The sequence below is a fragment of the Sus scrofa genome, chromosome 1 (assembly GCF_054392235.1).
Source record: "Sus scrofa isolate SSC_HxYL_T2T_F1_AM1 chromosome 1, Sscrofa_HxYL_maternal_Yorkshire_Landrace_v2.0, whole genome shotgun sequence".
NCBI classification, from domain to species: Eukaryota; Metazoa; Chordata; class Mammalia; order Artiodactyla; family Suidae; genus Sus; species Sus scrofa.
Window position 1 is genome coordinate 136,993,449 of NC_139383.1, and position 23,823 is coordinate 137,017,271.

A 23,823-nucleotide genomic window follows, 5' to 3' on the forward strand; every position below is an offset into this window, starting at 1 on the left:
AAAAACCCCAAGGAATTTAACTCACCTTTTAATGCTAGATAACGCCTTCTCTTTGTTTTTACTACCTGTCTGAAATAATGGAAGAGACCAAAGTACTAAGTTAATATAGGTACTGAAATTTCCTTAACAGAAGGTTCTAAAAGCTAAAAGCCATCCCAAGTGATACCTTGCTCACTTCTGCCCAAGTCTGTAGAAATCCTTTAAATATTTCACTGTTAATATCTCGATTTTCAGGAGTCATTTCTAAAGGCCCAGGAGGTAACAAAGGCTGTTATAAAAAATAAGAAAAAATAGTTGATTATCACACTGCCCTAGAATATAAGCTTGAGGTTTCTCACTACTTTGGTTTTTTGTTTTTGTTTTTTGGGTTTTTTTTTTTTTTTTTTTTTGTCTTTTTACCTTTTCTAGGACTGCTCCCACAGCATATGGAGGTTCCCAGGCTAGGGGTCCAGTCGGAGCTGTAGCCACCAGCCTACACCAGAGTCACAGCAACTCGTGAGCCGAGCCGCATCTGCAATCTACACCACAGCTCACAGCAATGCCGGACCCTTAACCCACTGAGCAAGGCCAGGGATCGAACCCGCAACCTCATGGTTCCTAGTCAGATTCATTAACCACTGAGCCACGACAGGAACTCCCTCACTACTTTACTTTGAAAATCAACAATAGGAATGACACATAGTTAGCATTCAAAAGTAGTTGTTCAATGAATGAATGCCAAGCATCCTATAAAGCAATAACATATATTATCTCATTTAATCCCCTTAATAATCCAGTGAATAAGATACCACATTTCAAAGATACTGGAATAAAACTTAAAGAAGTTAATTTGTCCAAAGTTATACTGCCAGTAACTGGAGTTGCTGGCAATTGATTCAGATCATCTCATTACTCAAAGCTATTACTCTATGTCAGTGTCTTTTTTTATGTCAGTAGTTTTTTTTAATCATAGGTTGTAACACATGGGTCGTGAAATTATTTTCTGGGGAGGGCCACACCCTCAGCATGAGGAAGTTCCCAGGCCAGGAACCAAGCCCATGCCACAGCAGTAACAATGCTTAACCTTAACCTGCTGAACCACCAAGGAATTTCTGTGAAATCATTTTAATACATCACAACCAACAATGTGTTTTAATGATTGAGAAAAGAATAGACTGAAAAATACAAAAGGGCATCACATGTAATAAGCATTACTTTACAAAGTTTTATGTCAGTTGTCTATTGTAATTGTGTGTAAATATATTCCTTATCATGGATGGATAGAAGGTCCAAAAAATTTGAAAGCTTCTCTTCTCCTAGCAACTTAATTTGCAGTTAGCTCCCAAATCACCAGGCTAATGAGTGCTATCTTCCAATGTATAATTAAGCACCTAGATATAAAGTATTAAAAACAATAAGTGCTCCTGAATAAAAAATATACTCATAATCTTATTTGGACAATAAATTTGGTAAATAAAACTCTTTCCACTCACTGACAGTATAAAATTAAACTACAGCAAGGGATCCCCATCACTGTTATTATATGTTATTATTAATAATATTAGTAACTACCATTTATTGCTTACTTACGAAGCCCTTAATATAATGTAAGGAACTTTAAAGACATTATTTCATTTAACACTCAAAATACCCCTTTGAGGTTTCTATTATTGTTGACATTTTTAGAATGGGTAAACTGAGCCCCAGAAAGGCTAAGGAATTTGCCCAAAAATCCCACATAGGGTAAGTCTGCAGAAATATAGAATCTAACCTAGTCTTTTAGGAGTTAGAAATCTTACTCATTAAAACATAGCCAAGGAGTTCCCGTTGTGGCTCAGTGGTTAATGAATCTGACTAGGAACCATGAGGTTGCAGGTTCGATCCCTGCCCTTGCTCAGTGGGTTAAGGATCCGGCGTTGCCATGAGCTGTGGTGTAGGTCACAGACATGGCTCGGATCCCACGTTGCTGTGGTTCTGGCGTAGGCCGGAGGCGACAGCTCCGATTAGATCCCTGGCCTGGGAACCTCCATATGCCGTGGGAGCGGTCCAAGAAATGGCAAAAAGACACACACAAAAAAAAAATTAATTAAAAAAAAATAAAACATAGCCAAGTATTAAATTAATGAAGTACGAATTAAACATAATTTAATGAATTTTTACTCTAGTTTCAAACAAATTTTTTCAGTATTTTACTGAGTTAATACATTGTACTTGGACTCCTCCTTACATTTTCATCAGCTACTAATATTGGCTGGGTTGGAGTTGCTGGTAATGGAACTCCTGAAGGATCAACTTTTAGTAATCGCATTGACCTTCTACATCCAGTCCCATTTTCTTTCTTCTTAGGCTTCTTTCTAAAGGAGAAAGGGAAAACTTGTATTACACTCATAAAAGAGTTATATGTATTTATTATCAAGAAGATAACTTCTAGTAATGTGTCTCACAGATACATTCACACACTGCAAAGATGTATATACATGGCCACACTGATTTTTATTAAAAGTCTGGAAACATCAAAAACGTTCATCATTGGAAGGTGAGGAGTGTTAAATTGTTTTTTTGTCTTATTTTTTTGTCTTTTTAGGGCCACACCCATGGCATATGGAGGTTCCCAGGCTAAGGGTCCAATCGGAGCTGTAGCTGCCAGCCTACGCCAGAGACACAGCAACACCAGATTCAAGCCTCATCTGTGACCTGCACCACAGCTCATGGCAACACCAGATCCTTAACCCACTCAGCGAGGCCAGGGATCGAACCTGCAACTTCATGGATCCTAGTCGGATTCGTTTCCGCTGTGCCACGACAGGAACTCCGAGGAGTGTTAAATTATGACATACCTATCTAGCAGAATATTATGCAGCCATAAGAAAGAATGAAAAAGATCTTTGCTGATATGACATGAACTCTAAGATATACGAAGCTAAAACAATGTCCAATACACGTTGAATGATTCCATTTATTTTACAAAAAAATATACATATACATTTATAATTGCTGAGATTACATGTGGAAGAATATCCATGAAACTATGAACAGTGCTTTCCTCTGGGGAGAAGGCCTGGAGAACTAAGGTTGTGGACAGGAAAAACACTTAAATGTTTCATTGTATTCCCTTCCAAACGGTTTACTTTTTAAAATCATATACATACCTACTTTTTTTTCAAAGTTTTATTGAAGAATAGCTGATTTACAACATTGTGATAATTTCTATTGTACAACAAAGTGATTTTCAGTTATATATATATTTACAAAGATCCATTCTTTTTCAGGCTCTTTTTCCATAGAGATTACTGAATACTGTTTAAGAGTTCCCTGTGCTATACAGCAGGTCCTGGTTGGCCAATCACTTCATATACTACAGTGTGCTTATGCCAATCCCAAGCCATCCTTTTCTCCCAACCTATTCCCTTTGGTAACCACAAGTTTGTTTTTGAGGTCTACCAGTCTGTTTCTGTTCTGCAAGTAAGTTCATTTGTATCCTTTTTTTATATTCCACATGTAAGTGATAGCATATGATGTTTGTCTTTCTCTGACTTACTTCCAAACAGCATTATTTCATTCTTTTTATGGCTGAGTAATATTCCATTGTGTGTGTGTGTGTGTGTGTGTGTGTGTGTGTGTGTGTGTGTATAAATGTATATACACACAATGGAATATATTACATACATATAATCTCTTTCTCATCCAAGTCTCTGTTGATAGACATTTAGTTTGTTTCCATGTCTTGGCTATTGTTAAGAGTGCCACAATGAACACTGGGGTGCATGTATCTTTTTGTGTGTGTGTCTTTTTGTTTTTTTAAGTGCTGTACCCAGGGCACATGGAGGTTCCCAGGCTAGAGGTCAAATTGGAGCTGTATCCACCGGCTTACACCACAGCTACAGCAACTACAGATCTGAGTGGCATCAGCAACCTACACCACAGATCATGGCAATGCCAGATCCTTAACCCACTGAGCAAAGCCACAGATCAAACCTGTATCCTCATGGATACTAGTCAGATTCATATGTGGTTAGCCACGAGGTAACTCCATGTATCTTTTTTAATTATGGCTTTTCTCTGGATCTAGGATTGCTAGATCATACAGTAGTTCTATTTAATAAGGAAACACAGGACCCTGAATGAAGCATTAGATGAGATACTTAATAGATATTTATAGGACATTCCTCCAAAAGCAAGAGAATACACATTCCTCTCAAGTGCACACAGAATGCTCTCTAAGATGGATCACATCCTGGGCTACAAATCAAGCCTCAGTAACTTTAAGAAAACCGAAATCATATCAAGCATCTTTCCTGACCACAACGCTATACAACTGGAAATCAACAACTAGAAAAAAAACTGCAAAATCACAAACATGTGGAGACTAAACAACATGCTTCTAAACAACCAATGGATCACTGAAGAAATCAAAGAGGAAATTTAAAAATACTAGAAGCAAATGACAACAAAGATATAGCACTCCAAAACCTATGGGATGCAGCAAAAGTAGGTTTTTTTGTTGTTGGTTTTTTTTTTTTTTTTTGTCTTTTTGCCATTTCTTGGGCGGCTTCTGTGGCATATGGAGGTTCCCAGGCTAGGGGTTGAATCGGAGCTGTAGCCACCGGCCTACACCACAGCCACAGCAACGCAGGATCCAAGCTGCGTCTGCGACCTACACCACAGCTCATGGCAACGCCGGATCCTTAACCCATTGAGCAAGGGCAGGGACCGAACCCGCAACCTCATGGTTCCTAGTCGGATTCGTTAACCACTGAGCCATGACGGGAACTCCCAAAAGCAGTTCTAAGAGGGAAGTTTCTAGCAATACAAGCCTACCTCAGGAAACAAGGAAAAGCTCAAATAAACAACCTAACTTTACATCTAAAGCAACTAGAGAAAGAACAGACAAGACCTAAAGTTAGCAGAAGGAAAGAAATCATAAAGGTCAGAGCAGAAATCAATGAAATAGAAACAAAACCATAGAAAAGATCAATGAAACGAAAAGCTGGGTCTTTGAAAACATCAACAAAATTGATAAACCCTTAGCCAGACTTATCAAGAAAAAAAGAGAGAGAACTCACATCAGTACAATTAGAGATGAAAATGGAGAAGTAACAACAGACATCACAGAAATACAAGGGATCATAAGAGACTACTACATACAACTATACCCCAATAAAACAAAAAACCTAGAAGAAATGGACAACTTCTTAGAAAAGTACAATCTTCCAAGACTAAACCAAGATAGATGGACCAATCACAAATACTTAAATGGAAACTGTGATTAAATATCTTCCAATAAACTAAAGTCCAGGACCAGATAGCTTCACAGGCAAATTCTATCAAACATTTAAAGAGCTAACACCTATCCTTCTGAAACTACTCCAAAAAAACTGCAGAGGAAGGAACACTCCCAAACTCATTCTATGAAACCACAATCACCCTGATACCAAAACCAGACAAAGATACCAGAAAAAAAAAAGAAACTTACAGGCCAATTTCACTGATGAACATAGATGCAAAAAATCTCCAACAGAACTCTAGAAAATCCAGTCCAACAATACATTAAAAGGACTGTACACCATGATCAAGTGGGATTTATCCCAGGGATGCAAGTATTCTTCAATATCTACAAATCAATCAGTGTGATATGCCATATTAACCAAATGAAGAATTAAAAACTGTACGATTCTCTCAATAGATGCAGAAAAAGCCTTTGACAAAATCCAACACCCATTTCTGATAAAAACCCTTCAGAAAGTGGGCATACTGGGAACCTACCTCAACATAATAAAGGCCATATATGACAAACCCACAGCAAACATCATTCTCAATTGTGAAAAGATGAAAGAATTCCCGCTGAGATCAGGAACAAGATAAGGATGTCTGCTCTCACTGCTACTCTTCAACATAGCTTTGGAAATCCTAGCCACAGCAATCAGAGAAGTAAAAGAGATAAAAGGAATCCAAATTGGAAAGGAAGAAATAAAACAGTCACTCTTTGCAGATGACATGATATTATACCTAGAGAATCCTAAAGACTCTACCAGAAAACTATTAGAGCTCATCCATGAATTTGGCAAAGTCACAGGATACAAAATTAATACACATAAATCAACTGCATTTCTATATACTAACAATGAAAGATCAGAAAGAGAAATCAGGGAAGCAATCCCGTTTACCATCGCATCCAAAAGAAAAAATTACTTAGGAGTAAACCTACCTAAAGAGACAAAAGACCTGTACTCTGAAAACTATAAGACACTGATGAAAGAAATCAAAGATGACACCAACAGATGGAAAGACATACCATGCTCTGGGATTGGAAGAGTCAATATTATCAAAATGACTATACTACCTAAGGCAGTATACAGATTCAATGCAATCCCTATCAAATCACCAAGGACATTTTTCACAGAACTTGAACAAAATATTTTAAAGTTTGTTTGGAAGCACAAAAGACCCAGAATAGCCAAAGTTTGATATCCTGAAAAAGAAAAATGGAGCTGGAGGAATCAGGCTCCCGGACTTCAGACTATACTACAAAGCAACAGTCGTCAAAACTGCATGGTACTGGCACAAAGACAGACATATAGATCAGTGGAACAGGATAGAAAGCCCAGAATTAAACCCACGCACCTACAGTCAACTAATCTATGACAAAGGAGGCAAGAATATACGATGGAGAAAGGACAGCTTGTTCAATAAGTGGTGCTGGGAAAACGGGACAGCCACATGGAAAAGAATGAAACTAGATCACTTCCTAATACCACACACAAAAATAAACTCCAAATGGATTAAAGACCTAGCTATAAGACCAGTCACTATACAACTCCTAGAGGAAAACATAGGCCAAACACTCTCTCACATAAATGACAGCAACATCTTCTCAGATCCACCTCTTAGAGTATTGGCAATAAAAAGAAAAATAAACAAATGGGATCTAATCAAACTTCAAAGTTTCTGCACAGCAAAGGAAACCCTAAACAACACAAAAAGACAACCCACAGAATGGGAGAAGATATTTGCAAATGAATCAACTGACAAGATATTAATCTCCAAAATTTATAAACACCTTCTGCAGCTCCATACCAAAAAAAACCAAACAACCCCATTAAAAAATGGGAAGAAGATCTAAACAGACAGTTCTCCAAAGAAGACATACGGATGGCCAAAAAACACATGAAAAGATGTTCAACGTCACTCATTATTAGAGAGATGCAAATCAAAACCACTCTGAGGTACCACCTTACACCAGCCAGAATGGCCATCATCCAAAAGTCTGCAAACAGTAAGTGCTGGAGAGGGTGTGGAGAAAAAGGAACCCCATTACACTGTGGGTTGGAATGTAAATTGGTGCAACCACTGTGGAAAGCAGTATGGAGATTCCTCAGAAAACTAAACATAGAACTACCATTTGATCCAGCAATCCCACTCCTGGGCATCTATCCAGAGAAAACCACGACTCGCAAAGACACATGTACTCCAATGTTCATTGCAGCACTATTTTCATTAGCCAAGACATGGAAACAACCTAAATGTCCATCGACAGAAGAGTGGATCCAGAAGATGTGGTACCTATACACAGTGGAATATTACTCAGCCATTAAAAGGAACAAAATACCAGCATTTTTTGCAACATGGATGGATCTAGAAATTATCATGCTAAGAGAAGTCAGCCATACAATGAGACACCATCATCAAACACTATCACTGATATGTGGAATCTGAAAAAAGGACAGACTGAACTTCTTTACAGGACAGATGCTGACTCACAGACAATGAAAAACTTTTGGTCTCTGGAGGAGACAGTTTGGGGGGGGGATGTGCTTGGGTTGTGGGATGGAAATCCTGTGAAATCAGATTGTTATGATCATTATACAACTACAGATGTGATTAAATAAATAAATAAATAAATAAAAATAAAAAGCAAAAAAAATTTTCTCACACCACATACAAAAATAGGCACAAAATGGATTAAAGACTTTAAAGTAAAAACTGAAATCATAAAACTCCTAGAAGACATTGAGCTTAGCAATAATTTTATAGATGTCTCCTCAGGCAAGGGAAACAAAAGCAAAAATTAAACAAATGGGGCCTAATAAAACTTAAAACCCATGGAGTTCCCTTTGTGGCTCAGTGGTTAACAAACCTTAAGGATACAGGTTCGATCCCTGGCCTTGCTCAGTGGGTTAATTAAGGATCCAGCGTTGCTGTGAGCTGCAGTGTAGGTTGCAGATGCAGCTCGAATCCTGCGCTGCTGTGGCTATGGCATGGGCTGGCAGCTGTAGCTTTGATTTGACCCCTGGCCTCGGAACTTCCATATGCTGCAGGTTAGGCCCTTAAAAAAAAAAAAACTTAAAACCTTTTGGGAGTTCTCTTGTGGCACAGCAGGTTAAGGATCCAGTACTGTTACTGAAGCAGTCCGGGTCACTGTTGTGGTGTGGGTTCAATCCCTGGCCTGGGAACTTCCACATCCACATGCCACAGGCGTGGTCAAAAAGAAAACAAAAACGAAAACAAAAAACTTAAAAGCTCTTGCACTGCAAAGGAAACCATCAACAAAACAAAAAGCCAACCTACTGAAGGGAAGAAAATATTTGCAAATGTTATGTCCAATAAAGTGTTAATATCCAAAATATATAAACTGCTCATGAAACTCAATATTAAAAAAAACAATCAAACAATGGGCAAAGGATATGAATAGGCATTTTTCCAAAGAAGACATACAGATGGCCAACAGGCACAAAGTGAAAATATTAGATCACTAATAAAATAGGAACTGTAAGTCAAAATCATATTGAGCATCACATCACATCACACCTGTCAAAAAAAAAGACCACAAATAACAAGTATTGACAAGGACATGGAGAAAAGGTAACCCTTATACACTGTTGGGAATGTAAATTGGTACAGCCACTGTGGAAAATGTTATGAAGTTTCCTCAAAAAAATAAAAACACAACTACCATATGATCCAGCAATTCCACTTCTGGGTATTTATGTGAAGAAAAACAAAACACTAGCTCAGAAAGATACATGCACACCAATGTTCACAGCAACATTATTCATAATAGCCAAGATATGGAAGCAACCTAAATGTCCATCAAGAAATGAATGGATAAAGAAGATGTAGAATATATGTGGTATACACACACACAATGGAGTAATAGAATAACACTTAGCCATAAAAAGAATGAAATTTTGCCACTTGCAACAACATGACTGGAAGTCAAAGGTATTATGCTTAGTGAAGTAAGTCATACAGAGAAAAAACAAATACTCCATGTTATTACTTTTAAGTAGAATCTAAAACATAAAACAGAGCCTCCAGGATCAAGATAGTGGAGGAGTAGGATATGAAGCTCACCTTCTCCCACAAACACATTAAAAAAACAAAAACCTACATATAGAACAATTCACATAGAATATCTACCAAATGCTGGCAGAAGACCTCAGACTTCCAAAATGGGCAAGAAAAGCTCCACGTAACTGGGTAGAACAAAAGGAAAAAGAGAGAGAGAGAAGAGGAAAAACAGAATCAGGACAGGACCAGCACTCCTGACAGGGAGTTGTGAAAAAAGAAAGGAATCTGCACCCTGGGCGGCCACCTAACTAATAGGGAAATAAGCTGGGACAAAAGAGGGAGCCTCAAAGCCTCAGAGAAAAGTGCAGCACTGGGACTGAGGCAGGCAAAGCAGAGAGAGACTACAAACAACTGCCCAACACAGCATATCCCAGCTGGGTGCTGAGGCTCATCAGGCTTTGGAGCCTCAGTTCTGGGGGAAGGACTATTGTTGGCTGTGTGGCAACAGCCTGAGGGAGATGGGGAGCAATGATCCAAGGGCTAGGGAGCAGCACACCACAGCCAAGGAAGTGCAGGAAAAGGCCAGGGCTGCCAAATAATCAAAGCATTATTGTTGGGGAGTGTGAGAGCAGAGAGGATTGGACCTCCATAGGAACTTCTTTCTCTGCACATGAATGGGCTCTCATGCAGCAGGGCACCTCTGTGCAGGCTACAAGCTCCAGTGCAGAAAACCACAGCCATCTCAGACTCCAGAGGTATTTGAGATTCTCCTACAACTAGGCACCACCTGCCACCCCAGTCACCTCAGGGTTAGCTGCTGCAGAAAGCCCTGCAACCTAGCACTGCCTGCTGCCCCCACCACCCTGGGGATTACCACCACTGCCAAGGGGCCTGAAAACAGGCATAGCTTGCAGCTCCCATATCCCCATGATTTACCACCACTGCCAAGGGCCTAGTGACCAAGTGCTGCCTACGGCCTCCACCTCCCTGGAACGAAGCACAGGCCATTCACCTGCACAACCCCTATCAACCTGCACACACTGAGGAAAGAGGGAGCAAGAATTTAAACCAAAAACAGCCCTCACAACAAAAGAAGAGTAAACCCACACAGCTACCCAGGGACTACCCCATATAAGTGGCCCTACAATACTGCAGTAGATAGTTGTTTTCCCTAAACTCAGAGTAAGAAAAACATAAACAAAATGAATAAGCACAGGAACCATTCCCAGTTAAAAGAACAAGAAAATTCCCGAGGAGCAAACAATAAAACAGACCTCTGCAGTCTAACAAATACTGAGTTCAAAAAGGAGGTAATGAAAATACTGAATGAATTAAGAACAGCTACTAACAATAAAACAGATTACTTTAAAAAGGAGCTATAACAACAACAACAATAAAAAAAACTACCCAAAATATGGGCAGAAGACCTAAATAGACATTTCTCCAAAGAGGACATATAGATGGCCAGTAGGCACAAAAAGAGCTCAACATCACTAATTGTTAAGAGAGATGAACTTCAAAACTACTATGAGGTACCACCTCACACTAGTTAGAATGGACATGATCAAAAAGTCCACAAATAACTACAAAAAAAAATCCTACAAATAAATGCTGGAGAGGGTGCGGCAAAAAGGAAATGCTCTTACACTGTTGGTGGGAATTACAACCACTTTGGAAAGCAGTATGGAGTTTCCTCAGAAAATACAGAACAACCATATCATCCAACAATCCATCTGCACAACATTATAATTCAAAAAGATACTGAGTTCCCACTGTAGTGCAATAGGATCTGCAGTGTTTCTGCAGCACCAGGACACAGGTTTAATCCCCAGCCTGGCACAGTGGGTTAAAGGATCCAATGTTTCCGCAGCAGCAGCATAGGTCACAACTGTGGCTAAGATCTAATCCTTGGCATGGGAACTTCATATGCCAAAAAAAAAAAAAAAAGATACATGCACACTTATGTTCACTGCAGCACTACTCACAACAGCCAAAACAATCTAAATGACCAATAAGAGATAAATGGATTAAGAAGATGTGGTACAGGGAGTTCATGCTGTGGTCCAGGGGGTTTAGAATCCTCAGGCAGAGATGAGTTTAAGATTGCAGAGTAGAAGGATTGGAGCACAACTTTGCTCATAAAAACACCAAAATTACAACCAATTGCTGAACCAACAACAGTTTCCAATAGACTGGAAACCACAAAAAAAAGATATCCTACAGCAAAAGACAAAGAAAAAGCCACATTGAGACTTGAGGAGTCTCTAAACAATCCCATATGCACCAGGTGGGCAACCCACATACTGGGGGAAAAAAAAAACTATTGCAGAGGCTCCTCAACAGGAGCGAGAATTCTAAGCCCCATGTTCCCACACCTAGGGATATGGCATGGGGGGCAGGAGCCCCCAGAGCATCTGGCATTGAATGCCAGCAGGGCTTGTGTGCAGTAGCTCCACAGGATGGGAGGAAATGGAGATTCGACTTTCAGAGGGGGCACAAAGGCTTTCATGTGCACTGGCTCCCAGGGCAAAGCAGAGACCCCATAAGAATCTGGGTCAGACCTATCTGCAGGCCTTGGAGGATCTCCTGGGAAAACAGGGGGTGACTGTGGCTTGTTGTGGGGGAAGGACACTGGAGGCGCAGATCTCAGGAATGACTGTTGGATGAACTCCCCTGCAGGTGTCCATGTTAGGAAAATCTGGCACCACCCATTAGGGCTGAGAAGCCCCAGGCCAAACAATAAAGAGGGTGGGAACAAAGTCCCACCCATCAGCAAGCAGGCAGCCTAAAGTCCTCCTAGTCACACAGCTGCCCCTAATCACACCCAGAGACAAAGCCCTACCCACCAGAGGGATAAGAATCAGCTTAACCTACCATTAGGCAGGCACCAGTCCCTCCCATCAGGAAGCCTACAGCAAGCACCTGTACCAACTTCTTCCACAAGAGGAGCAGACATCAGAAGCAAGAGAGGCTACAACCCTATTGTCTACAAAAAGGAGACCACACCAAAAATCTATACAAAATGAAAAAGGCAGAGAATTATGACTCAGATAAGGGAACAAGAAAAAAAAAACAGAAAAGCAGCTAAGTGATCTGGAGATTACTAACCTCTGTGAAAAAGACTTTAATGACAGTAAAGATAATTCAAGATTTTGGAAATAAACTGGAGGCAAAGACTGATAAATTACAAGAAACACTGAACAAAGAAATAGAGAATTTAAAGATTAAGCAATCAGAGATGTAAAATACAATAACAAATAAAAAATTCATGAGAAGGGAGTTCCCACAGTGGTGCAGCAGAAACAAAATCAACTAGGACCCATGAAGTTGAGGGTTCAATCCCTGTCCTCTCATGGGTTAAGGATCTGGCATTGCCATGAGCTGTGGTGTAGGTCACAGATGGGGCTCAGATTCCACGTTGCTGTGGCTGTGGCACAGGCCAGCAGCTGTAGCTCCAATTAGACCCCTCGTCTGGGAATCTCCATATGCTGTGGGTGCAGCCCTTAAAAAAAAGCAAAAAAAAAAAAAATTTCACAAGAAGGAACCGACAACAGAATACAGGAGGCAGAAGAACCAATAAGCAAGGTGGAAGACAGACTGGTGGAAATCACTGATGCATAACAGAAAGGAGAAAAAAGATTGAAAACAAACAGTCTAAGAGAACCCTGGCACTCTAGCACAATGTTCAATGCATCAACCTCCATATTATAGGGGTACCAGAAGGCAAGGAGAGGAGTTCCCCTCATGCTGCAGTGGTTAACGAATCCAACTAGAAATTTCGGGGTTGCAGTTTCAATTCCTGGCCTCGCTCAGAGGGTTAAGGATTTGGCATTGCCGTGAGCTGCGGTACAGGTCGCAGATGCAGCTCAGATCCTGCGTTGCTGTGGGTGTGGCATAGGCTGATGGCTACAGCTCTGATTAGACCCCTAGCCTGGGAACCTCCATATGCTGCAGGTGCAGCCCTAGAAAAGACAGAAGAAGAAAAAAAATAAAGAAGGCGAAGAGAGAGAGAAAGGGCCAGAGAAAATATGTGAAGAGATAACAACTGAAAACTTCCCTAACATGGGAAAGGAATCACTCGCTCAAATCCAGGAAGAGGAGTTCCCATTGTGGCACAGTAGTTAACAAATCCGATTAGGAACCATGAGGTTGCGGGTTCGGTCCCTGCCCTTGCTCAGTGGGTTAATGATCCGGCAACGTGAGCTGTGGTGTAGGTTGCAGACGCAGCTCGGATACCGCGTAGGCCGGAGGCTACAGCTCCTATTTGACCCCTAGCCTGGGAACCTCCACATGCCGCGGGAGCAGCCCTAGAAATGGCAAAAAGACAAAAAAAAAAAAAAAAATCCAGGAAGAACAACAAGTACCATATAAAACTAACCCAAGACGCATATTAATCAAACTGACCAAAATTAAAGACAAAGAGAAAATATTGAAAACAGCTAGGGAAAAGAAACAGGTAACATACAAGGAACCCTGATAAGGTTATCAGCTGATTTTTCAACAAAATCTCTGCAGGCCAAAAGGGAGTAGCATGATTTACTTAACGTAATGTAAGGGAAAAAAAAAACTCCAGCCAAGATTACTCTACTCAGCAAGACTCTCATTCAGATTTGAAGACGAAATCAAAAGCTTTACAGAGGAGCAAAAGCTAAGAGGATTCAGCACCACCAAACCAGCTTTACAACAAATATTAAAAGAACTTCTCTAGATGAAAAAGAAAAAGCCACAACTAGAAACAAAAATATTACAAATGGCAAAGCTCACTGGTAAAGGCATACATATACTTAAGATAAGAAATCATCCACATGCAAATATGCTACCAAAACCAGAAATCATGAGAAAAGGAGGGTACAACTGCAGGACACTGGAGATGCACTTGCAATTAAGAGGCCAACAACTTAAAACAATATTGTATATAAGGGAGTTCCCATCGTGGCACAGTGGTTACTGAATCCTACTAGGAACCATGAGGTTGTGGATTCCATCCCTGGCCTTGCTCAGTGGGTTAAGGATCCGGTGTTGCCGTGAGCTGTGGTGTAGGTCACAGATGTGGCTTGCATCCCGAGTTGCTATGGCTCTGGCATAGGCCGGCGGCTACAGCTCCAATTAGACCCCATAGACCTCCATATGCCACAAGAGCGGCCCAAGAAATCACAAAAAGAAAAACAAAAACAAAAACAATATTGTGTGTGTGTGTGTGTGTGTGTGTGTGTGTGTATATATATATATCAAAACTTCATGGTAACTGCAAACCAAAAATATACAATACATACACACACAAATTAGAAAAAGCAATCCAAACTAAAAAGAGTCATAAACCACAACAGAAGAGAACAAGAGAAGGGGAAGAAAAAAGACCAACAAAAACAAATTCAAATCAATAAATAAAATAGCAATAAAAACATACATTCCAGTAATTACCGTAATTGTAAATGGTAAAGACTGGCTGAATGGATACAAAAATAAGACCGATACATATGGTGTCTTCAAGAGATCCACTTCAGTTTTAGGGACACATACAAACTGAAAGTGAAAGGATGGAAGAAAATATTCTATGCAAACAGAAATCCAAAGAAAGCTGAGTAGCAATATTCATATCAGACAAAATAGACCTTAAAATAAAGAATATTATAAGAGACAAAGGACATTACATAATGATCAAAGGATCAATCCAAAAAGATATAACAATTGTAACTAATATGCATCCAACATAGGATCACCCACCTCAATAAAATAAGGTGACTGCTAACAACCTTAAAAGGAGAAATTGACAATAACACAGTAATAGCAGGGGACTTTAGCACCCCACTTACAGCAATGGATAGATCATCCAGACAGAAAATCAACAAGAAAACACAGGCCTTAAATGATGCATTAGACCAGATGACTTATATAACAGTCCATCCAAAAGCAGCAGAATATACACTCTTCTCAATTGCACACAGAACACTCTCTAGGATAGATGACATTCTGGGCCACAAATCAGGTCTCAGTAAATTTAGGAAAAATGAAATCATATCAAGCATTTTTTACAACCACAACACTGTGTGACAGGAAATCAACAAGAAAAAAAATGCAAAAAATGCAAACACTTGGAGACTAAACAACGTGCTTCTAAACAACCAATGGATCACTTAAGAAATCAAAGAGGAAATTAAAAAATACCTACAAGCAAATGACAACAAAGACACAAAAATCCAAAACCTATGGGATGCAGCAAAAGCAGTTCTAAGAGGGAGGTTTATAGAAATACAAGCCTATCTCAGGAAACAAGAAAAATCTCAAATATACAACCAAACTTTATACCTAAAAAAACTACAGAGAGAAGAACAGACAAAACCCAAAGTAAGCAGAAAGAAAGAAATCATAAAGATGAGGAGTTCCTGTCATGGCACAGCAGAAACAAATCCCAGTAGGAACCAAGAGGTTGTGTGTTCAATCCCTGGCACTGCTCATTGAGTTAAGGATCCCGTGTTGCTGTGAGCCATGGTGTAGGTCGCAGACATGGCTCAGATCCCACGTTGCTGTGGCTGTGGTGTAGGCCAGCAGCTGTAGCTCCAATTTGACCCCTAGCCTGGGAACCTCCATATGCCATGGGTGAGGCCATAAAAAGCAAAAATAAATAAATAAATAAATCATAAAGATGAGAGCATAGATAAATGAAATAGAAATAAAGAAAACAACAGAGGAGTTCCTGTCGTGGCGCAGTGGTTAACGAATCTGACTAGGAACCATGAGGTTGCGGGTTCGGTCCCTGCCCTTGCTCAGTGGGTTAACGATCCGGCGTTGCCGTGAGCTGTGGTGTAGGTTGCAGACGCGGCTCGGATCCTGCGTTGCTGTGGCTCTGGCGTAGGCCGGCGGCTACAGCTCCGATTAGACCCCTAGCCTGGGAACCTCCATATGCCGCAGAAGCGGCCCAAAGAAATAGCAAAAAGACAAAAAAGAAAAAAAAAAAGAAAACAATAGAAAAGATCAATAAAACTAAAACTGATTCTTTGAAAAGATGTTAGAAAGGTACAATCTTCCAAGACTAAACCAAGAAGAAATGGAAAAGATAAACAGACCAATCACAAGCACTGAAATGGAAACTGTGATTTTAAAAACTTCCAACAAACAAAAGTCTAGGACCAGATAGCTTCACAGGCAAATTCTATCAAACATTTAGAGAAGACATAACACCTATCTTTCTGAAACTACTTCAAAAATTACAGAGGAAGGAACCCTCCCACACTCATTCTATGAGGCCACCATCACTCTGATACCAAAACCAGATACCACAAAAAAAGAAAACTACAGGATAATACCACTGATGACCACAGATGCAAAAAATCCTCAACAAAATACTAGCAAACCGAATGCAACAAAACATTAAAAGGATTGCACACCATAATCACGTGGGACTTACCCCAGGGATGCAAGGATTCTTCAATATCCACAAATCAATCAGTGTGATACACCACATTAACAAACTGAAGAATAAAAACCACACGATCCCCTCAATACATGCGAAAAAGCTTTTGACAAAATCCAACACCCATTTCTGAGAAAAACACTCCAGAAAGTGGGCACGGAAGGAACCTATCTCAACAAAATGAAGGCCAAATATGACAAACCCACAGTTTACATCATTCTCAATGGTGAAAAGCTGAAAGAATTCCCACTAAGATCAGGAACAAGACAAGGATGTCCACTCTTGCCATTTGTATTCAACCTAGTTTTGGAAGCCAGAGCCACAGCAATCAAAGACAAAGAAATATAAGGAATCCAAATTGGAAAGGAAGACGTAAAACTATCACTGTTTGCAGATGACATGATACCATACCTAGAAAATCATAAAGTCACTACCAGAAAACTGTGAGAGGTCATCAATGCATCTGGTAAAGAGGAGGATTCAAAATTAATACACAGAAACCAACCATTCTATATACTCACAATGAAAGATCAGAAAGAGAAATTAGGGAGTTCCCATCGTGGCACAGCAGAAACAATCTGACTAGGAACCATGAGGTTACAGGTTCAAGGCCTGGCCTCACTCAGTGGGTTAAGGATCTGGTGTTGCTGTGAGCTGTGGTGTAGGTCACAGACACGGCTCAGATCTGGAGTTGCTGTGGCTGTGGCATAGACTGGCAGCTGTAGCTCCGATTAGACCCCTAGCCTGGGAACCTCCACATGCTGCAGGTATGGCCCTAAAAAGACCAAAAAAAAAAAAAAAAAAGAAAGAAAGAAAGAAAGAGAAATTAGGGAAATAATCCCATTTACCTTTGCATCAAAAAGAATAAAGTATTAGGAATAAACCTACCTAAAGAGACAAAAGACCTGCATTTGGAAAACTATAACATGCTGATGAAAGAAATCAAAGATGACACAAACAGATGGAAAGAATATACCATGATGTTGGATTGGAAGAATCAGTGTTGGCAAAATGACTATACTATCCAAGGCAATCTATAGATTCAATGCGATCCCTATCAAATCACCAAGGACATCTTTTACAGAACTAGGAACAAAATATTTTAAAATTTGTTAAAGATCCCAAATAGCCAAAGTCATCCTGAGAAAGAAAAATGGAACTGGAGCAATCAAGCTCCCTGGCTTCACACTGTACTACAAAGCTACAGTCATCAAAACAGTATGGTACTGGCACAAAAACAGACATATAGATCAATGGAACAGGATAGAAAGCCCAAAAATAAACCCAGCCACCTACAGTCAATTAACCTGTGACAAAGGAGGCAATACACAATGGAGAAAAGACAGTCCTTTTAATCAGTGGCGCTGGGAAAACTGGACAGTTACATGCAAGGGAATGAAATGAGAACACTCCCTAACACCGTACACAAAAATAAACTCAAAATGGATTAAAGATCTAAATATAAGACTGGATGCTATAAAACTCTTAGAGGAAAACATAGGCCAAACAGTCTCTGACATAAACCACAGCAATATCTTCTCAGACCCACCTCCTAAAGTAATGACAATAAAAACTAAAACAGGAGTTCCCGTCGTGGCGCAGTGGTTAACGAATCCAACTAGGAACCATGAGGTTGCGGGTTCGGTCCTTGCCCTTGCTCAGTGGGTTAACGATCCGGCGTTGCCGTGAGCTGTGGTGTAGGTTGCAGACGCGGCTCGGATCCCGAGTTGCTGTGGCTCTGGCGTAGGCCGGTGGCTACAGCTCCGATTCAACCCCTAGCCTGGGAACCTCCATATGCCGCGGGAGCGGTCCAAGAAATAGCAACAACAGCAACAACAACAACAACAGACAAAAAGACAAAAAAGACAAAAAAAAAAAAAAAAAACTAAAACAAACACATGGGACCAAATTAAACTTAAAATTTTCTGCACAGCAAAGGAAACCCTAAACAAAACAAAAAGACAACCCACAGAATGGGAGAAAATATTTGCAAATTAAGCAACTGACAAGGGGTTAATCTCAAAATACGTAAAAACCACCTGCAGCTCAACACCAAAAAAACAAACAACCCCATCAAGAAATGGGCAGAAGATCTAAACAGACAATTCTCCAAAGACATACAGATGGCCAAAAATCACATGAAAAGATTCTCAACATCATGTATTATTAGAGCAATGCAAATCAAAACTACTATGAGGTACCACCTGGCATCAGCCAAAATGGCCATCATCGAAAGCTCTACAAACAATAAATGCTAGAGAGGGTGCAGAGAAAAGGCAACCCTCTTACACTGCCGGTGGGAATGTAAAATGGCACAACCACTATGAAAAACAGTATAGAGATTCCTCAAAAGACTAAAAATAGAATTACCATTTGATCCAGCAATCCCCCTCCTGGGCATCTATCCAGAGAAAACCATGACTCAAAAAGATACATGTGGGAGTTCCCACTGCAGCTCAGCAGGTTATGAGCCCAACTAGTATCCATGAGGATAAGGGTTTGATTCCTGGCCTTGCTCAGTGGGGTAAGAATCCAGCGTTGCCATGAGCTATGGTGTAGGTCACAGACACGGTTCTGATCCTTCGTTGCTGTGGCTATAGTGTAAGCCAAAAGCTGTAGCTCTAACTCAACACCTATCCTGGAAACTTCCATATGCTGCAGCTACAGCCCTAAAAAAAAAAAAAAAAAAAGAATAGACACATGTACCCCAATGTTCACTGAAGCACTATATGCAATAGCCAAATCATGGAAGCAGTCTAAATGTCCATCGACAGAGGAGTGAATAAAGATGTGGTACATATACACAATGGAATGTTACTCAGCCATAAAAAAGAATGAAATAATGGCATTTTGCAGCAACATAAATGGAGCTAGAAATAATCATGCTAAGTTACTCAGACAATTAGACACAAACATAATATACTATTACTTATATGTGGAATCTAAAAAAAGAACACAAAAAACCTGGAGTTCCTGTTGTAGCTCCGACTAGTATCTAGGAGCATACAGGTTTGATACCTGGTCTGGATCAGTGAGTTAAGGATCTGGCATTGCTACAAGGTGCAGTGCAGGTCACAGATGCAGCTCAGATCCAGTGTTGCTGTGACTGTGGTCTAGACCAGTAGCTGCAACTCTGATTTGACCCCTAGCCCAGGAACTTCCATATACCACACCTGCAGCCCTAAAAAGCACACGCACACACACAGGTAATAAAATTTAAGAAAGGATACAAATGAACTTATTTGCAGAACAGAAACAGATCAAAGACTTTGAAAAACTTATGGTTACCAAAGGGGACAGCTTGCAGGGGAGGGATGGACTGGGGGTTTGGAAAGGAAATGTTCTGAAATCAACTAGTGATGATGTTTGTACAGCCATAAATGTAATAAAATTCACGGAATTAAAAAAAAAATTAAAGAATCTGACTGCCAGGAGTTCCGGTTACAGCTCAGCAGGTTAAGAATCCAATTAATGTCCATGAGGATGTGAGCTCCAACCCTGGGCTCACTCAGTGGGTTAAGGCTCCAGCATTGTTGCAAGCTGTGGTGTAGGTCGCATATGAGGCTTGGGTCTGGTGTTGCTGTGGCTGAGGCATAGGCTGGCAACAGCAGCTTCGATTTGACCCCTTGCCTAGGAACTTAAATATGCCACAGGTACAGCCCCTCCCCCAAAAGGAATCTGACTGCAGCAGCTGGAATCACTGTGGAAGAATGGGTTTGATCCCTGGCCCACTGCAGTGGGTTAAAGGATCCAGTGTTACTGCAGCTGCATTATAGGTCACAACTGTGGCTCAGGTTCAATTCCTGGCCCAGGAACTTCTATATGCTGTGGGTGAGGACATAAAATTTTAAAAAGAAAAAAGGCATTCCCATCATGGCTCAGTGAAAACAAATTTGACTAGTATCCATGAGGACACAGCTTCGACCCCTGGCCTTGCTCAGTGGGTTAAGGATCTGGCTTGCCATGAGCTGTGGCATGGGTCACAGACACGGCTTAGATCCCAACTTGCTGTGGCTGTGGTGTAGGCGGGCAGTTGTAGCTCCAATTCAACCCCTAGCCTGGGAATCTCCATATGCCATGGGTGTGGCCCTAAAAAACTAAATAAATAAATAAATAAATAAAATGGGAAGAACTTCTAAAAAAAGAAAAGAAAGAAGTGGCACATATATATATGATGGAATACTACTCAGCCATGAAAAGGAATGAAGTAATGCCATCTGCAGCAACTAAATGCAACTAGAGATTTTCACACTAAGTGAATTAAGTTAGAAAGAGGAAGACATGGGAGTTCCCGTCGTGGCGCAGTGGTTAACGAATCCGACTAGGAACCATGAGGTTGCGGGTTCGGTCCCTGCCCTTGCTCAGTGGGTTAACGATCCGGCGTTGCCGTGAGCTGTGGTGTAGGTTGCAGACGCGGCTCGGATCCCGCGTTGCTGTGGCTCTGGCGTAGGCTGGTGGCTACAGCTCCGATTGGACCCCTAGCCTGGGAACCTCCATATGCCGCAGGAGTGGCCCAAGAAATAGCAACAACAACAAAAAAGACAAAAAAAAAAAAAAAAAAAAGAGGAAGACAAATACCATATGATATCACTTATATGTGGAATCTAAAATATGGCACAAATGAACCCATCCACAAAACGGAAACAGAATCACATACATAGAGAACTTGTGGTTGCCAAGGGGGAGGAGGTTTGAGGAGGGGTGGACTGGGACGTTTGGGTAGCAAACGTAAGCTATTATATATAGAATAGATATACTTTGCTATACAACAGAAATTGGCTCAACACTGTAAATCAACTACACTTTAACTTAAAAAAATAAAACAAATAAATGAATATAACAAAACAGAAATGGATTCACAGATACAGAGAACACAATGGTTACCAGTGTGGAATGGAGAGAGAAATGGGAAAGGGCAAGGTAGAGGTAGGGTATTAAGAGTTATAAAGTACTATGTATAAAATAAATGAGCTACGAGTATGTATTTATAGCACAGGAATATAGCCAATATTATTTATAATAATTATAAATGGGGTACAACCTATAAATTTTAATCATTATATTGTACACCTGAAACTAATGTAATATTGTAAATCAGCTATACCTCAGTATTTTTTTTTTGGCCACACCTGTGCCACATGGCAGTTCCCAGGCCAGGGTTTGAACTCAAGCCACAGCTGTGACACAGGCTGCTCCAAGAACACCACCAGATGCTTAACCTGCTGCACCACAAGAGAACTCCCAACTCCATCTCAATTTTTTTAAGCAAAATAAAATGAATTTTAAAAAAGAAATGCAACAGAAAAAATAAAAATTAAAAATTAAAACAAAAGCTCCAGGGTGGTCCACACAAAAACCTGCACATTGATGTTTATAGGAGCTTCATTCATAACTGTCAAAACTGGAAACCAACCAAGATGTCCTTCACTAGGCAAATGGATAAATAAACTAGGGTATGTCTTGATGGAATATTATTCATCACTAAAAAGAAATGAGCGATTAAGACTTGAAAAGACTTCAGGGAACTTAAATACCTATTACTAAGAAAAAGAAGCCAACCTGAAAGAGGCCACATACTCAAGTACATGACTGACATTCAAGAAAAGGCAAAACTATGGAAACAAAAAGATCAGTGATTGCAAGTGGTGAGGGTGAAAAGGGAATGAACAGACAGAGAGGGCAGTGAAATACTCTATGCATTGTAATGATGGATATATGCCACTATATATTTGTACAAACTCACAGAATGTACAATACCAAGAGTGAACCCTAAAGTAAACTATAGACTTTGGGTGGTTGTGATATATCAAAAGAGGTTTTCCTTGGTAACAAGCATACCACTCTGGCAAGTGATGTTGATAATGGGGGAGGCTACACATGTTTTGGGCAGGGGATATATAGAAATTCTGTTCCTTGCTCTAAATTTTTTTGTGAAACTAAAACTGCTCTTAAAAAATAATATCTTTTAAAAAAACAAACAACAACAAAAGAAACCTCAAGGGGGACTCACTCTCACATTTTTGTTACAACCAGGAGCTTAATCAGATTTTCACAGAATTTTCTTACCAAAGGAAAAATCCCCTCATGTTGCTAGCAGGGGGAGGGGGTGCGGGGGAGGAAAACATTTTGAAAATTGCTGGAGTACTCTGTTCTTCTTAACAAGGCCTGCCCTCAGGAGAAATTAGTTAACCAAAGCCTAACCTGCTGGTGTACTGTCAAAGGCTAATTGACCTAGGGAAGGGAAATATCCAACATGCTCAGTCTTGCCATCCTGTCCCACTTAAGTGGGGAGGAAATAAACTAAAACACCTGTGAGGTTCACTGTCCAGAGACACAGGTTCAATTGAAGACTGAGAACTAATCACAAGACTACAGAATGCTTCCCCTCCCCCACATCTTACCACCACATTGATAAAGACCTATTTATTTACAACAGTTCCTTTTTCTTGGTACATCATGTCCAGCTATCAAGAAAAAATTATAAGGCACACTAAAAGGCAAAAAGAAACCACAATTCGAAGAGACAGAGCAAGCTTCAAAACCAGACATGGCAAAAATGTTGGAATTATAAGACTAATAATTTAAAACAACTGTGATTAATATGCCAAGGGCTCTAAAAGATAACCAATGATAGGCAATGTAAAGAGAATGATGGAAAGCCTAAGGAAGAACCAAAAAAACCTGTAACAGAAATAAAGAATGCTTTTGATGGGTTTATTAATAGAGAGTTGCTGTAGTGGTGCAGTGGAAATGAACCAACTAGGAACCATGAAGATTCAAGTTTGATCCCTGGCCTCGATCAGTGGGTTAAAGATCCGGCATTGCTGTGGTGTAGGTGAGCTATGGTGTAGGTCACATATGCGGTTCGGATCTGGCGTTGCTATAGCTATGGTATAGGCCAGCAGCTGTAGCTCCAATTAGACCCCTAGCCTGGGACCCTCCATATGCCACAGGTGTGGCCCTAAAAAGCAAAAAAAAAAAAAAAAAAAGGAAAAAGGAAAAGAAACCAACAACACAAAAATCCTACAACTAGGCAATTCATTTCCAAACTACAGAAAAATCAAAGAAAAAAAATCCTGAAAGCACACTGAAGGAGAAAAGTACCGTATCTATAGAGAACAAAGATAAGAATTACACACATCTTC

General features: G+C 40.3%; 1 protein-coding gene across 20 annotated transcripts in view; it reads right to left on the reverse strand.

Moving 5' to 3' along the window:
• Positions 1-23,823, reverse strand: part of WDR76 (WD repeat domain 76) — an 88,834-nt gene that overhangs the window by 43,105 nt on the left and 21,906 nt on the right. For all 20 annotated transcript variants that reach the window (XR_014812346.1, XR_014812345.1, XM_084971860.1 and 17 more), the window contains 3 exons: positions 2,207-2,333; positions 167-268; positions 26-69 (listed from right to left, as the gene is read on the reverse strand). Coding sequence is in view for 18 of the 20 variants with exons in the window: in XM_084971860.1 (XP_084827986.1) it covers positions 26-69; positions 167-268; positions 2,207-2,333 (273 nt within the window). In the remaining 2 variants the exon portion in view is untranslated. The remainder of the gene's footprint in view (positions 1-25; positions 70-166; positions 269-2,206; positions 2,334-23,823) is intronic.